This window comes from Urtica dioica, chromosome 8, assembly GCF_054948205.1.
Source record: "Urtica dioica subsp. dioica isolate 48M chromosome 8, U.dioica_male_clone48M_v1_H2, whole genome shotgun sequence".
Classification (NCBI taxonomy): Eukaryota; Viridiplantae; Streptophyta; class Magnoliopsida; order Rosales; family Urticaceae; genus Urtica; species Urtica dioica.
In genome coordinates, this window is record NC_142763.1 from 2448597 (window position 1) to 2465063 (window position 16467).

Sequence of the window (16467 nt, forward strand, 5' to 3'; positions counted from 1 at the left end):
CTTAATCGTGAAGAACACAGAAAGAAGCAAAGGGGTAAACATCGATAGTTGATGGTCATCAAAATCGCATATTCGAACAGAGAATCCAAGATTTAGAGTTACAATTCGAACACGGAATGAAGTCATTTCTTAGGCGGTTTGAGTTTTATTATTTAATTTCAATTTAAGGCTATTTTTATTTCAAAATTGAGAATTTGGAAATTAGGGTACTGATTTAGATTTGATTCGGTTTTTCTTATATAAGAGTTAATATCAATGAAAGGGAGATTTGTGACGCTGTTATTCATTTCAGGGTATAATTTCGTCATTTTAGTTAAACAGATGGTATGAACTCGACATTTTTGAAAACTGAGGGTTAAACTCGACATTTCACTAAAACACAGGGTATAAATGTGTTATTTTCCCTATTTAATTAGGCCGTACAAAATACTACTCCTGAAGCTTCAAAATATCATGTACATTGTTTAAAATATGTATATATTATATATATATATATCATGGACATTAGTTCTAGGGCTACGCTATATGAAATATATGAATTGAATTAGGACATATATGAAATTAAGTAAAATAATAAATAAATAATGCAATCCAGTCACACAAACGCATACGGCACAAGAGATAACCCCCTATGGATATCGAACGAAGAGAAATAAAAAAACGAACATGGAAACAAAAATACTACAGTCGTTAATCATTTCAGAAGAAGAAGGAAAAAAAAAACTCACTGATATCGCTGCTACAAGGGCTGAATCTAGGATGAATCGATCATCGTGGAATTAGGTAGAATGAGCGCACTGATATGGGCGGAACTAATAAAGTGAAATTCGATAAAAAAAAAAACGATGAGTATTAAGAATAATGAGAGAGAGAGAGAGAGAGAGAGAGAGAGAGAGGAAGAAGAAAAAGAAGAAGAAGAAGAAGAAGAAGAAGGCTTTTAACTTTATGGAAACTTTGAATTGGCGCCAGTAGTTCTACGCGATCAGTTCTATTATATTCCATTTGCAGTTGAATATCCTTAAACATTGGAAATGGGAAGAATTGTACTATTTATATGTAGTAATAGACTACTTTGAAGCTCATTTTTAATGTCTTGCCAAACGGATACCCAAATTTGATATTTAAAGGCTATTTCATTTTGAAATAAATAATTAATTACTTTCCCAAACATTAAAAGTCATAGAACGCGATTTTAGCATTCAAACCCATGTTTTATTGTAAAATCTTCTCTTAATGAGTGGAGCTTAAGACACTATTTTTACTATAAATTTCAAAATCCACTATCTTTCATGTGCAATTTCCATGCAATTTTCACACCAAAATGAAAAATTACAAGAATAATATTTTCAAACACTAGTTTGTGTTAAATATTTTAAAATAGTGTTTTTTCAAACTCTAAATAGTTATTTTTGAAAGATTTTTCTTAGAAATAAAATTGTAAATAATAAAAATAATTAAAAAAGAGTCTAAAATAATAATAATAAAATTTATAAACATAAAAAAAAATAGTTTACAACTTTAAAAATGCTGATAAAAACTTTTAAACATGTTATGTTTGGTAGAAATTTCATTTAAAAAATACACTATACCATGTAATTTTTTCTTAATAATTTTTTTTTAAAACACGTTATGCTTAGTATAAATTTCATTTCAAAAACACACTATACCATGTAATTTTTTCTTAATAAAAAATTTTAAACACGTTATGCTTGGTATAAATTTCATTTAAAAAACACACTATACTATGCAATTTTTTCTTAATGTGATGTCGTATTTTTCATTTAAGCAAACAGGTAGCGAGCGCGGGGATTCTCAGACAGACGGACAATGAAGAAGCTCTCAACTCTCCAAAAATGGCGGACCTCTCTCCTCTCGCCACATTTCCGGACCCGAAACTTCCGCTCCGACGCGGCACTGGAAGCGATAGCCGGAGCTACGCTAGACGGAGTCCCCGCTATCGCCCTCTACAACTACCCGTCATTCTCCGGAGCTTTCTCGGCTCTCTTCACTCGCCTTTTTCACGAGCGTGTCGGAATTCCCTGCCTCGTTCTTCCTTTCTCTTCCTTCGTCCCTCTCAGGTTCTCTCTTCTTTCGTTTTGACCATCGTCGTTGAAACATGCCCGAGATTCGTCTCGTGATTTTTGTTATTGTTCTATGTTTGGCCGTTAGGGTTGAGGATTTCTTCGCCCGGAGCCTCGAAAGACTTTATCTCCTCGACTTCGTCGGACCGAGAGGATTCGCGGAGGGGATTTCGCGGCGATCTTCGTGCGAGTAAGCTTATATTTTCAGTTCAGAAAAGAAAGAAAAAAATTGCTAGCGTGGTGGTCTTGAATTTGGTTTTTATTTAACTCCAATTGATGTGACTGTTGTTGAATTAGAGTGATAGCATTTGATCATCGAAAATCGGCACTTGACAATTGGCCTTCAGAGGAAGTTCGTCCTGAGAAACTTAAAGTTCATATGAATGTTGAGAATAGTAGCTCTGTTGCTGTGTATGAATACTTCTCTGCAAAGCTTGCTGAAATTGCGCACTCTGATGTAAGTGAGTGAAAGCTGTGCTTTGCTTTTATGTTGTTATCTTATTGGATTAGCTAATACGTGAAAACGAGTTTATATTTTTTTTTTCTTTTCATCCTTCATATATAGGCAAGTTTATTAGAGCTAAAGGACCGAGATTGTGTGGAAATGGTTCTCAAGTACATTGAAGATGCTGATTTATGCCGCCAAATCTTACCTGACACTAAAGCATTTCATATTGCACTTGAAAAATGGCGATCGAAGCTCAATTGCTTGACAAATCCATATATGTACGAGCAGGTTTGACATTAGTCGCATTACAAAATTTTCTATTTCACTTTGGTAAAGCATTTGAGATCATCATATGTAGATTTTTTTTTTTGGTACAACACAGTTCACTGCATTATTATTTTTCTAAGAGAACCCACTTATCTAGTTAGCATTGTTGACCTAGTACCATAATATAAAATCTTTTGTAAAAATAAGTGAAATATGAACCCATTCCTTAAAAGTAACAATTTTTTTTTTCAGTAGTTCATATGTAGCTACCGTGAGCAGACTATCTTTTCATACCAAACACATTAACAATATACAACACTTCATTTCTATTATTTTGAGCTATGAATAATGTTCTGCAGTTACTGGAGATAAGTGCTGTTGACCTGATTTCCGAGGGAAACTCTTATATCTCTGCTCGTGAAAAAGCTGCAGAGAAGTTTTTGGATAATTGTTTCAAAGTTCGGCTGGGAGATGGATTCTACGGGGAGTGTCTGGTATTGGATGTCGATTCCTGATAAAGCAATATCATCTTCTTGCATTTTTTTTTTTTTTTCGTGTATAACTTAAGCCATTATTTAGTCTATGCTCCTCTTTTGGCAATGAATAACAATATGCCTTTGACTCATGAAGGCTAACCTTCTTCGTGTAGCATGCTCCGCTGTTTTCTGTTAGGACTCCCATTCGTTTCACTTATTCTAGACATAAGGTTAATAGGGCTGGTGTATAAGCGGTGGCTTTGCCTTATTTGGTTTGTAAGTCTTTTTTTCTGATGTGGCATTTTGAGAGTTCATAGGTTGAGCGTGAGGTGGGGAATAAAAGATCTTCTTGTGTAATCTAATTTGATTGCTTATTCACTAAATATTGCCACTAGTATGTATCAGTCTCTACTGTTCAAAACTTGTAATTAAGTCCTCATACATACAGTGTCTTAATCTGTTGTTTCGTGGATAGGCAGTTAGAGCAGATGAGAATCCGGATTTAACCGACGAAATTGGCAAGAAACTTAGTTTAAGAAGCGCAGCTGCCGGACTCAGGTAATTGGTGATTATGCCCGGCAATTACAATAACAGCTTTTCGAACAATGTTCATTCTTTTAAACCGCTATCTGTTTTATTTTCCTAGAAAAAAAGCTTTTTGTTACCTTACCACCCCGAAAGTTTCAGTTAAATTATGTTGAGTAACTCTAAAAAGTTGTGGTCACTAATTGTGTCAGGCCAATCGGAGCTGTCATATACGTGAAACGCAGGAATCTCAAGATGTGCTTGAGAAGTACTGACAGCCTCACTGATACGTCTGAAGTTGCGAAAGTATGCACTGAAATACTTTGGAGTCTTTTAGACATTACTAAGGATATCATAAACAATACTCTAACATGCATTTTTGAACTTGAAGGCATATGGCGGAGGAGGATGTCCAAGCTCGAGCGCCTTTGTCTTAAGGAGAGAACAATATAACCAGTGGCGCTGTAAAGGCGTGTGAAAGGGGTTAGAACCCATCTTTGTTTAGTTGCATAGTTCACCTTAATTTCGTCACTTGGCTTTTATTAATAGAAATTTCTTTATTAATAGTTCACCCATTTACTGTTCTCATTTTTGTGAGGCACTTTACATAATGTGTTGCCAAAATCCTTACAGCTACCATTGACCTCAGATTCAATTTGTGTGCTCTGTGATACTGATTGGTCAATAGCTATATGTTGATTCTTTGAATCTATACATTATGTGATGGAGGTATGTCTGGTATATTTGTAGCTGATCTTTTTTTTCCATTCTTCATCAATTTAAGATTAAATAAATACAAAGCTTATAAGGTCGATACCATTTGCGCAACGGATAGCTGTTATCAGTACAAGATGTAAATTTCTTATGCGCACATTTGAAATAGCATACTATAGATAACATATCTGTGGCCACAATGAAACCTTAACAAAAACTAGAGTTATTGGGGACAATTATCACCTACACTTGTGCGTAGTTTCTCGATAATGTGAAATTTCACAGTTAAATAAACGGGCGCGCAACGAGGGTGTTTAGTCAATGCACCGGACAACCATCGACGATGATTCCTTTCGCGGTCGGACATTTTGCGAGGTCGCAGTGTTCCCCACCCGTACCCCACCACGTCAAGCGTTTACCCTCGAGCTGCACCGAGAAGTACAGCAGAACCGCCATGAAAGCCACCCCGGCATCCAGTGCCGCTGAGAGAACGTAGTTGTACCTCTGCCACCATTGTTTCCGGTACCGGAACACGAAGAAGTTGAAGATCGTCCCGACCAAGACCCACGAATTGTAGTTCACAGACGTCGCCGGAGGCATCATCGCGGTCGCACCGAGGAGGACCGGAAGGTTGATGAGTGGAATCCATGTCTGCTTAGGGAAAGCCCTGTGCAGAAGCCAAACGATGAGGGGTCCGATGGCTCCTCCGAAGAAGAACCAGTTCATGGACGAGTAGTTTCCACGGGGCCCGAATATCCGCATGGGTCCCACCAGACCCCATATCACCGACGCATCGAAGACAACTCTGTCACCAGGACAAGTCCAAGGGCTGTCCGACGGGAGGACATCGAACTGGCAGATATTCTCCACGCTGGTCAACAACCACCACGCCACCGTGAGATTGATGGTTCCGGCGAGAATAGTTCCTATAAACTAGCAGCGCGTACAAGAGAGAGAGAGAGAGAGAGAGAGAGAGAGAGAGAGAGAGAGAGAAATCACTAAAGGGTCGTCCATCAACTAACTCAATAAAGAAAAAGGTAAGATCTTTGTTGTTTGTTACCGTACCTGAACGAGGAACATTGATCTCGGAGGGATTTTCATGTAATGCCCTAGCTTGAAATCATTGAGAAACGAAACTGCCTGAGCCATGCTCATGTATCCGTAGGTTTTGAAGCATACATTTGCTATGGGTTTCCCAGGTAATATGACACCCATAACGTACTCCGTTATAATATTCAGCCCCGGGGTCTGTACAAGGAGTCGTCAAAATGTTGGGATATTGGCCTGATGAAGATTTTTTTTTTTTTTTTTTGGTGAGACTAACCTGGTTTGTGGTGGCAGTGATGATGCTGATGGGGAGCGTGAAAATGAAGGCCATTGCGGCGGCAAATATGAGTCCCCACCATGGCATCTGAACCTCATCTTTCATAAAGTGACACAGAGCGAGCGAGACAAGGAGCGTCGCAGCGAGCAACAAGTAAAACCACCACGAAGGTATGTCTTTGTATCTCCGCATTAACCTTGTATGTATGTCCTCTTTTTCCTTGAACGACGCGCTAAACCGCTGATAGATCTCCCTGTTTGTCCATTCGAGTCTTTAAGTAAAACCAAAACAATATTTGGATTCTATACTAAAACACTTCTATCTTAAACTCTATTTAGCTGTTTTATTTTATTGAGAAATACAGAAGAAAAAAAAAAGCCCCGTGTTGTGCAAAGATTTTACCAATGGTAAGTAAACCCATCAATGTTTAGCAAAATGTCTAGATTACTAGAAACCTATCAATGATTGAAAGGAGAAATCGGATTTACCTTCCGTAGAACAAGGCGACGTGCGTCAAGGTCGCGGCAATGGTGGCGAAGCCGAAACCGTAAGTGAGCGCGAAGAACGTGCTCAAGTGAATCCTCCCTTGCTCCTCGTACCTCGGTATGTCCAGCTCGAAGTTGTTGTTCACGATGGCCGTGATGTTGTACTCCTGGCCTCGATCCGTGAACAATTGCGAAGAGAATATCGGGAACCGAGTGGCGTTGTAGAGGTCGAGGCCCCAATAGGAGACGGGGGTCACGAGGTAGACGATGAGAGCGTAACCCGCGAAGACGTTGGCGATGGCGAAGAAAGGGCATATGAGCGGGCTGAAGAGGAAAGAGGCCACGGCGGTCCAGTCGAGCGTGAAGGCACCAAGGCCGAGGCCCTCCATTCCCGACCCGATCTGCTGGGCCGTCACCGACCTCGGGAAGGCCCAGCAGAGCCACGAGATGCTCGTGAGGGTCGAGAAGAGGTAGCCCGGGACCGCGTACCACGCGAAGCTGCACACCAGCGCGATCACGAAGAACTTGGCCCGAGACATTCGGTGCTCTTCTTTCTCGTGCAGAGCTCTGTTTTCAGCATTGGTTACCGAAATTATTTATTATGTGAAAATATCGAGACTGTCATCTGTTCAAAATGCCGACGGACGTGGACGGAGCCAGAATTGTAACTTAAGGAGAGCTAATATGCCCCCAAGAAAAAAAATCATAGGGGATAGATATGATAGACAAATTTATAAGGGTACAGTGACTATCTAGTCATATGAAACGTTAGAAATTTCTAAATAGCCAATGTTTCGTTAATTTCTAGTAAATAATCACGTAAATCTATTTATGCAAAATAAATTTCTAGTAAATATGTGTAAATAACATTGGTTATGTCATATTTTTGGCTTTTTACGAAATATTTATGGCTATTTACTATTTATGGCTATTTACAAAAAATTACAAAACGTTAAAATGCAAATGATTATGTTTTTGTGGGTGATGTTGCTAAATATTTGAATTTATAATTGAAATAAGTAGGGTATGTTTTTTTAATTTAGTAAAATTAAAGAGTTTAAAAAATGTTGAATTTACTATTTGTTTTTCTGATCATAGATAAGATAATTATTATTGTTAAATATTAGTTTCTTGTTATTTGAAAGATGAAGAAAAATACAAAAAATAAGATGAGGTAACCATATTATATCGTTCTATTATTCTACGTATACGGAGTACAAAAAAATGTTGTCAATCATATCGTAAGAATTACAAGTTCATTTTAAAATGAAGAAAGTGGAAGATATAATATATGAATCCACCTCACCAGTTTAATATAGTCAACGCACTATTACTTACTTCATAATTCATATACACCTCAAAATTATAAAAAAAAAAATAATAAAAAAAAAGAAGAAGATTGTATTGAATAGCAATTCGCATAAAACTGCGGTCCTATTCGGCTACAATGATACGAATAAGGTCAAATATGTTACAAGCTTAAAAAAATATATTAAAAAAGAGTGGGCAGTGTAACTGCAAGTAGAAGAAATATCACTGAAAAATACATATTGGCTTTATTCTATTATTTTAATAATCTCATTCTCATACCGCTTTCTCACTAACATGCATGTGACCTTCTCAAATCTTTCATTAATTTTCCCTGGATTATTCTACTTTTGTGAAAAGCTTCTGGTTTGAAAATACTATAAAACAAAGTCTTTATGGGCGGCGACTCTTTTACTCCAAAGTAAGCATATAGATTATAGATATATGTATTTATTACATATATACTGAATAATTATAATATTATTGCGTTATGGACGCGAGGTACATATCTATATCCATGAAAAGAAACTTATTTCAAAAGTCCTAGTATGATATGGAAAAACAGCTATATATAGGCATAGCGGTATAAATCTTTAACAAGACTCGAAACATAAAAAAGAGACTGTTTTTATCATTACTTTTTATTATTATTATTATTAAAAGTAGTAGCTGTATATACTATACAAGTGTATACCATAGTAAAAATTGAAAGTTGGACTGACCGGAAAAGTGAAACTTGAACGAGAGTGCTGGGCCACCACATATGAGCCGGTTCAACCACGTATTTTCTTAGAAGTCCCGCCCAGCCATATCCCAAAACCTACATTTATTTTTTTTTATAGAATTCCAAGTGGGAATAGAGTATAGACTATTACATGTTAATTTAGCACCTAAACGGATGTGACCGATCATTAAGAAGTTTTAACTAGACATACTTATCTTAAAAAACCAAAAACAAAGACATAAATATTCGGTGTGACCGAATCTAAATAGATAGAAGCAAATATGAAAACTTATTGCAGTTTATTAATAGGGAGAGTTAAACAATTAAATTTTTTTACATTATTTATATATTAATTGAGAAAATAAGAGGGAGGTAAACATGAACCTGGCTAAATCTTTAATATATTAATAATTTAGTGATAATATTAATCGAGCGTGATTATTTTTCTATTTCAAATATTTATTACTTATTTATATTATATATAATCCCTTACTACAGAGTTTTTATTTTCCATGTAATCAAACTCTATAAGAAAGCTCTTGTTTTACTAAAAATATAAAGATTTGGTAGTAAGTTGTAATTTTACACATTTTTCAAAATGTAGGTTGTAGATTCAATCTCCATTAACAGCGAAATTGATAGTGATTAAAAATATCACTAGTATTCTTTCTCCATCATCCATATTCATTTAGTATTTAATGTTTAAATTGGATATCTAATCTATTGCCTGTACAATATTTTTTTTTAGGAATATCATAATCATTAATTCTCCTAAAAAATGAATGATCATCTAAAAAACAAAAACAAATTATTGTAGTTATTACTTATTTTATTTTTTTCTTCTTATAAACTTATTTATATTGCAACAGGGTTTGGCTTTGCTGTAGAATTTCCTAAACCGTGTAACCAAACTCTATCCGAAAGCTTTTGTTTTTATTAGAAAGATAATGATATCATTTTTACTATTTTTCCCTCATTTATATTCATTCAGTATATGATGTTTCGTTTGATATCTATACATAACTACAATCTTAAATTCATTAATTATCATAATTTCTCCTGATAAATGAAGGATCGTTCAAAAAACAAAAAAACAGTAAATGATATGGTGGAGGAATCTTCTAAGTTCTAACCGTTGATGATAAGTGACAACCATACAAACAGCTTGCTAAAACAATTATTATTATTATTTAAAAAAAAAAAAAAAAAAAAAACTCTCATTTGTTTTCGTCTTCTTCTTTCATCGAGGGTGACTTACCCCGGGTGAGTAAAGCCAAACTATTTTCCATTAAAAAAAAAATGAATAAAAATTAAATAGAAATCGTGTTCATGACTTTGGCTTGGTCTATATTTCCAACCAACTTGTATCTATACGAAAAACATATTTATTTTTTCTTTTTTCTAAAAAAAAAAGAGGGACAGATAAGAAAAAAACGAGTTTTTTGTTATTAATTGTCTTTTTTCCGTTATGAATATAAATGAATAAAAACGTACCTGAGTGGTGATAATCAAAAGCCAGCCGGCCAAAAACGAGATCTTCCGGCGATAAAAGGCTTTAATAATCGTAACGATCCCAACCGCATAGGCGGAGCCAGAGCCGAAGGCACTCCCAGCATTGGCGAAAATGGAAATCAGCACGTGCTCTTTGATGTTAAACGGGCCTGGGTTGAGCGAGAACCGCCTCGGCCCAAATCCGGGAATCCCGAACCGGGTTCGCGGAAGAACCCGGGCCAGGAAGTGACCCACGGGGAGAGTAGCGACCTGGACCGAGATTTGGGTGATGATCAAAGGCTCGGTACGGTAAGCGAAGAACTGGTTTAGGAAAGAGAGAAGCGCACATGACAAGAGGCCCAAGAACCACATCCGAAAGGTCCAAACCGGCAGAGAAGGATCGTCGGTGTTGGTCACCGTCAACCGGACCTCCTCCACCGGAGACACGTCATCTTCGTCGTCCATGGCCGACCCGGTTCGGGTGAATTCCGGGTCGGGTTTTGGGTACTGGTTTTGCATCTCTAGAGTGCTCATTTTTTCTTTTTCTTTCTTTCTTTGGGTTTTTTGTTTTTGTTTTTTGGGTTGGAGAGATTGAGTTTGACTGAGTGTGCTACTATGGAGTCAGCGGGTGTATAAGTATGAACGTGAATACGTGTGTTTATAACTTTATATATAGGCCATAGAAATGATGAATGTAGGGTAGGGTTTTTTTTTTTCTTTTTTCTTTTTTCCTTTTTTGTGGGCGTTTTTTTTTTTTTTAGTATATTTTTTGTAGTTATGTAGCGCTAATTAGCTAAGGATTTTTTGTATGAAATAACAATTTCAAACTTAGTGTTTGACAAAATACTCAAGGTTTCACAAGTTGATGCAAAATAGTCATTTATAATGTAAAAGTACTAATATACTTTTAATTATTTTCAAAAAATTTAATCTTGTTTTCCATAAATATAATCCCCTCTTCGATAAAACAAAAATAGAAAATGAAGAAGAAGATGTCAAAAAATTTAATCCTACTTTCAAAAAATTAATCCATTGTGCGATAAATCAGAAGAAGAAAATAAAGAAGAATAAGATGTCAACAAATTTAATCATGCTTACCCCAAATTTAATCCATTGTGTATAAGTATGAATGTGAATATGTCTGTTTATATATTGGCGATAGAAATGAGAAATGTAGGTTTTTTTTTTGTGCGAGTATTGGTTTTTCTTTCGTGCGAGTGTTTTTTTTTTTTTTTTTCTTGTGCGAGTATTTGTTGAGTTTTCTTGTGAATAAATTTGAATCCTAAAGGTGGGACATTGGGAGAGATTTTTTTAAACCATAGTGGAAGAAATTATATTTAAAGACAACTTGTTTTTTAATAAGAAAAGATATATTTAAGAATAATTTATTTCATTTCAATAAGAGGCTCTCGATCAAATATATAAATAAAAAGCTAAAAAATTTAAAAGAAAATTTAAAATAAAAAATAGAATAAAAAATACAATTAGGTCGAGTCGACCGAGTAGTTCGCACAACAGAGACGGGCTCGAGGTGGTTGTGATGAAAAATTTGAACTCTGAACAGTGTCCATAAAATTTAAAGATATACTTTTTCATCGCAAACTATAATTTTCAGGTTGAGAGTATTTCGCTGGTTAGGATTAAAAATATATTTAAATTAAAATCTATGTACTATGCGGACGGCAGTGTGAATATAATAAATTCGATGTCATATATAACAGATGCCATATATAATTTTAGCCCGTCTAATTTCCAACGATAATATATATACATAAATGTGTGTGAATATATATGGAAGAACACCACAAGTAATATTCATGTGAACACTTTGTACCTCTTATCTTGTATTACTACAGTGAGATAGTCCGTATACAAATACCTTCTTTTTTTATGAATAAAGAACGGATAATTGGATGTTGTTTTATGCTGTAACCTTTTTGAATTCAGTCTAGAGAGAGGTGATTGTGTTCTGTTAATCTGTAATTCATATTACACATAATTAATTATTTCAAGGTAAACTCTGTATCTATTATTTTGATGCTCTTAATTGTGACTCGAACTCATAATATGTTCCTGCTCAGATGCATTGTACATTCATTCCTATATGTACTATGAAATATGAATATAAGTCAGTGAAGTAAGAAAAAAAATTACCTGAAATAACAAATATCAAAACGTATTCCGTAAGTAACAAATATAACTTTTTCCGATAAAATACCAATTGCCTATAGTTTTCTCTCACACAGATAATTATGTTCTTAATGTTTTTCTTTTATTTTATTTTACTTTTTGTACACTTTTTTCATTTATTTTTTTTTTAGCGATTACAATTTCATTTAGAAAAAAAAAAAAAGTGTGTTCAATTTTCAATTAAATAAACCAATATATTCTAAAGTTCTGTAAGTCGATAGTCTTGAAAAACCGGTAAAGCCGCATAATTTCCAAAACAACTGTAATAAATTGAGAAACCCACCATATTATTTTCGTAAGATCGCACTCTAGACAAAACAGGCCCAATAAAAAGTATAGTAGCCCAATAAAAAAGTTGAGCCCAGTAATCCGGCCCAACTTATCAAAAGGATAAAATCGTCGTTTTGCGTTAAGAGCATGAGAACCTGCAAAACCCTAGATTATATTCTATACATCCCTCAATCGCTCATCATCTCGTTCTTTCTGATATTTCTTTCATCACTTCCGCGAAAATGGTAATAGAAAATTCTCCTCTCTTTTTTATTTTTTATAATTTCTGTGTGTCATCGTAATTTGTTTTGCTCGAGACTCGAATGCTATCTAGGTTATTCCCGGTCAAATTTTTTTTTATTTTTTATTTTGCTTATATTGTGCTTAAAATGTTCGATCTTTTTTTTATTTGACGGGTTTACGGATCCGTATCAGTTTCGGCTTTGAATTGATGGCGTCTTCGACCTTGAATTTTAGGATAACATTGAATCGAAGTATGTTATTAACTTATTATAATGTCGATTAGAGTGTATTGTTAGTTGGTTTATGCCCTTATTATGAACCTCTTAAGTTTCCCATTAGTTTAATGTGTCAATCGACTTGAGCCTCTGATTAATTATGATGTAATTTTCCTGATAAGAGTTTGCTATGCACATTATGGTTTAGTAGTGCTATTTACTTGAACAAATATTCTATTTGATGTCTATAGATTATTGTGGTTAGTTAGGCTTATAATTCCCTGGAAAAGTCTCTCTAGGCTCATATCTTTACGAAGTGGTTCTTTTGCCAAGTGTTCTTTGTGGAAATGTAATGTACGGTTATTTTATTCTCATATCCATCTCATGAGTGATTGATGATGGGTTTCATGATTTTTGTGCTACTTAGTACTGTGATTTGGGTTTGAAGTCAAATAATTGCAGTGGAATTAGAGAGTAATTTATGTGTTTGTGGTTGTGTAGCCGAAGCAAATTCACGAGATCAAGGATTTCCTTCTCACGGCGAGAAGAAAGGATGCTCGTTCGGTGAAGATCAAGAGAAGCAAAGATGTGGTCAAGTTCAAGGTTCGGTGCTCAAAGTACCTTTACACCCTCTGCGTCTTTGATACCGAGAAAGCCGACAAGTTGAAGCAATCCCTTCCCCCGGGTATGTGTTGGCTCATAAAAAGTTCATCTTATACATCATTTCAGTGTTTGAAAATTTAATATTGAATTTGATAATTATTTTTTTTCTTTTTTGATATTATCGGTTGTGTAGGTCTGAGTGTCCAGGACCTGTGAAGATTTTTTAGATTCAATCTCGTCTAGCGGTGTATTTCATATCGGAGTAAACTGTATTCGTGTTTATTTTCGGGAATTTTAATTTTTTGAAAAATTTATCTCTTGTTGCTCTGAAGATTTTGACTCTTTAGTTTTATATGTTGAATACACATGGTAGTTTGTTTGTTTGGTGCCTTTGAATTTGTAGACTTTTTTTTATTAATCATTCAGCTTAGTGAGTTGATGAAATTTGTCAGAAATGCTAAATTGCAACTCTAGCTAAAGCTGAAAAATATTTGGTGTATGTGGAGAAGAATATTGTTTGCATCGCTCGATAGGATCTCATCTGAAGAAACACCATTAAACATAGTAAATAATATAGGTATAATGGTTTTGTTCGTTTTTATGATCGAGGTCCTCTCTATTTAGTCGAGCAATCAATATATATATATATATATATATATATATATATATATATATATATATATATTTTAGAGTTAACGGTGTGATTTTATTTGGTTTTCAAATCGTATTTCCCTAGTTACAAATTACAATACAATTTCAATAGGGAATTATTTCCCATTATAAATGTAAATGATTGGGTTTGTACCGATTTCAACCATACATTAATTGAACAGTGCAATTGAAGGATATGCTTGGTTTTTAAAAATATTTTCTTTTTTAGTTTAATATAGTGAAATGGTCTTCCTACATTCTAATCTATATACCCTATAGCACTCTTTTCCATCACTTACACAGCACACTAGATTTTTGCGTCCGTCATCTGATTGATGACTCGTTCCAATTACCCCTGACTCGTACCTCGCTTACATTTCGCCCATGAACTTGAAAATGTTGCAAAACTCAACTCACAACTCAAAACGTGTTACAAAGCACCACTTCCGTCAGTATTTAGATGTTAAGTTTCACGTTTTGATGACGTGACAAGATTTAAAAGAGTATAATAGTATTTTTTTTATTATTCTAAATATTTTTAAGATTTAAATATTGTTATCCTCTCTCTCTCTCTCTCTCTCTAAGAACACGAAATGGCCAACGTGAATCATCACCCAAACAACTTGGTAAGTCCAAGCATTCATAACAACATATACCATAACCAATTTTCGGCCAAACAAGCTCAACACAAGTCACAAAATCGGTCCACACAGAGGAGACGAGAGACAAAATCAACAAACCAACTCAATCAACCAAACAATTCAAAATCATCATCGAAACCCATCATCAAAACACTCAGCGAGCAAAACCCACTCATCAATTCGGAATTAAAACTTCAATCCATGAAAAACCACAAATTCAACCCTAGAATCCAAAATTCCTAGATTTTGATTCTTAAATTTCGGGAATAGAAGAAGGGGATCAGTGGGCTACCTTGGTTGTTTTTGCGCTTTCTTTCCGGTGTTCATTTCTGGTCCAACGTCTCGGTGGCTCGGATGGTGGCTGTTCGTCTCGGTCGGAGCGCGCGTCCAGTGGTAAGTCTCAGTGGTTGGCTGGGTCGCGTTCGCGAGTGAGGAGGTGGTCCGGGTGAGGGACGAGCAGGGTCGGCTCGTACAAGTTTCGCGCTGAAGAATAGGGGTTCGAGGGTTGGCTGGGTCACGTGGACGAGGGGTCGGCGATTGGGTCATCTTGGATCGCTTCTGAGCTCTTCTTCCTCAATTTCACCGAGACTCTCTCGCTCTCCTTCTCAATCGCTCACTCTTTCTCACGCTCAATCTCTCTCTCTCTCGGCTCTCTCATTTCCTTCCTCTTTTTTCCTTCTTCTCATTCGCTCGTCCTTTCTTTCCTTTCTTTCTTTCTTCTTTCTTTTTTTTTTGTCTGTGTCTTTTCTCTTTCTTGAGCTGGTGTGTTTTATTTTAAATCGCAATATCAATAGCAATCCGAGCTCTGCTCTTATTCATCGAAACCCAAAAAAACCAGTTTGAAGTTCAACAATCCATTCTTCTTGATTGTTCATCAAAGTTCAATAAGAGCATAGCTGGGATTGCTATTGGTGTTGTGATTTGGGCCTTTCTTTGTGTTTTCAGATGGGAAGCTCTAGAGAGACGAGCAATAAGGCCATCAATGCTTCGGTGGGAGGGTTGGTTCAGGAGAGAAGAAAAAGGAGAAGAAATGGAGGGGACATGCCTCGGAGAAGGAGAAAGAGAAGAAGAGAAGAGAAAGAAGAGTTTTTTTTTTAAATTATTATTATAAAATAATAAAACGAGGGTATATTGATAATTGCACATATTTTAAATCTTACGTCCAAAATTAGACAGAAGTGGCAACGTGTAATAACGCCATTAGTTAAGAGATTCTCAATGCAACATTTTCGAGTTCAGGGGGCGAAATGTAACCGAGGTACGAGTCCAGGGGGTAAAAATGAGATTTATATCAACGCTCAACAAGCTGCTTGAGGAAAACCACAAGAGCTCCTGAATTAGCTCGTTCGAAATATCCAATTTTACAATTTGAGTGGGTCAATTTCAAGTCCTGGTTTTGATTTGCAATGGCAAAGCAATCAATGTTGAACTTGAAAGTGCAATGAAATGATGAGCTTTGGAAAAGCTTGTCTATGTTTCATGGCCAAGGAGAGAATGTCAAACTAGATGGGTGAAACAATTATAAGGTTCGTAGAACTTGCTGGTTTTTGAATGCCATTGATAAATGGTGTTGAAGGGAATTGAAAAGTAGTTTGTTGGTGCACATTGATGACTCGTTTCAATTGCTTATTTAAGAAGTATAATAGAAGCAAAAGGCAAGTTTCTCCCAAAAGTATCGAACCTTTATTTTAGAATTCTTTCATTTAGATCCCTAAACTTCCGTTCTTCCTTTTTACTAAAAGAAGTTATTTTGCTAAGCAAATATAAAAGAAGTTCTATTATCCCTAAACAAATATACAACAAATATTACT

The 16467-nt window shown here is 35.5% G+C and overlaps 3 protein-coding genes across 4 annotated transcripts; 2 read left to right on the forward strand and 1 right to left on the reverse strand.

The window, feature by feature from the left end:
* The first annotated feature begins 1750 nt into the window (after positions 1–1750).
* On the forward strand, positions 1751–4542 carry LOC149387194 (heat shock protein). 2 transcript variants are annotated; one of them, XM_089622829.1, is made up of 8 exons: positions 1751–2078; positions 2170–2271; positions 2379–2538; positions 2647–2817; positions 3156–3290; positions 3748–3830; positions 4010–4103; positions 4189–4542. In XM_089622829.1, the coding sequence occupies exons 1-8, from the start codon at positions 1828–1830 to the stop codon at positions 4273–4275; spliced, it is 1083 nt and encodes a 360-aa protein (XP_089478955.1). In that variant the 5' UTR covers positions 1751–1827; the 3' UTR covers positions 4276–4542. The 2 variants fall into 2 exon arrangements, with proteins under 2 accessions (XP_089478955.1, XP_089478956.1); XM_089622830.1 differs by lacking the exons at positions 4010–4103; positions 4189–4542 and having other exon boundaries at positions 3748–3834.
* Positions 4543–4559: 17 nt separating this feature from the next.
* Positions 4560–10560, reverse strand: OPT4 (oligopeptide transporter 4). The gene is made up of 6 exons (XM_089622828.1): positions 9847–10560; positions 8351–8448; positions 6324–6887; positions 5836–6088; positions 5577–5759; positions 4560–5444 (listed from the first exon to the last, which is right to left on the reverse strand). The coding sequence occupies exons 1-6, from the start codon at positions 10375–10377 to the stop codon at positions 4830–4832; spliced, it is 2244 nt and encodes a 747-aa protein (XP_089478954.1). The 5' UTR covers positions 10378–10560; the 3' UTR covers positions 4560–4829.
* Positions 10561–12458: 1898 nt separating this feature from the next.
* LOC149387196 (large ribosomal subunit protein eL38z/eL38y) lies at positions 12459–13749 on the forward strand. Its single transcript, XM_089624808.1, has 3 exons — positions 12459–12548; positions 13263–13446; positions 13558–13749. The coding sequence occupies exons 1-3, from the start codon at positions 12546–12548 to the stop codon at positions 13578–13580; spliced, it is 210 nt and encodes a 69-aa protein (XP_089480934.1). The 5' UTR covers positions 12459–12545; the 3' UTR covers positions 13581–13749.
* The last annotated feature ends 2718 nt before the right edge of the window (positions 13750–16467 follow it).

Coding starts and splice junctions, on each gene's coding strand:
- OPT4 (XM_089622828.1), bottom strand. CDS start 10,377: ATGAGCACTCTAGAGATGCAAAACCAGTACCCAAAACCCGACCCGGAA. Junction 6,089..6,323: donor GTCGCCTTGTTCTACGGAAG/GTAAATCCGATT, acceptor ATGGACAAACAG/GGAGATCTATCAGCGGTTTA. Junction 5,445..5,576: donor GATCAATGTTCCTCGTTCAG/GTACGGTAACAA, acceptor ACGCGCTGCTAG/TTTATAGGAACTATTCTCGC.
- LOC149387196 (XM_089624808.1), top strand. Junction 13,447..13,557: donor GAAGCAATCCCTTCCCCCGG/GTATGTGTTGGC, acceptor TCGGTTGTGTAG/GTCTGAGTGTCCAGGACCTG.
- LOC149387194 (XM_089622829.1), top strand. CDS start 1,828: ATGAAGAAGCTCTCAACTCTCCAAAAATGGCGGACCTCTCTCCTCTCG. Junction 2,818..3,155: donor ATCCATATATGTACGAGCAG/GTTTGACATTAG, acceptor AATGTTCTGCAG/TTACTGGAGATAAGTGCTGT. Junction 4,104..4,188: donor ATACGTCTGAAGTTGCGAAA/GTATGCACTGAA, acceptor TTGAACTTGAAG/GCATATGGCGGAGGAGGATG.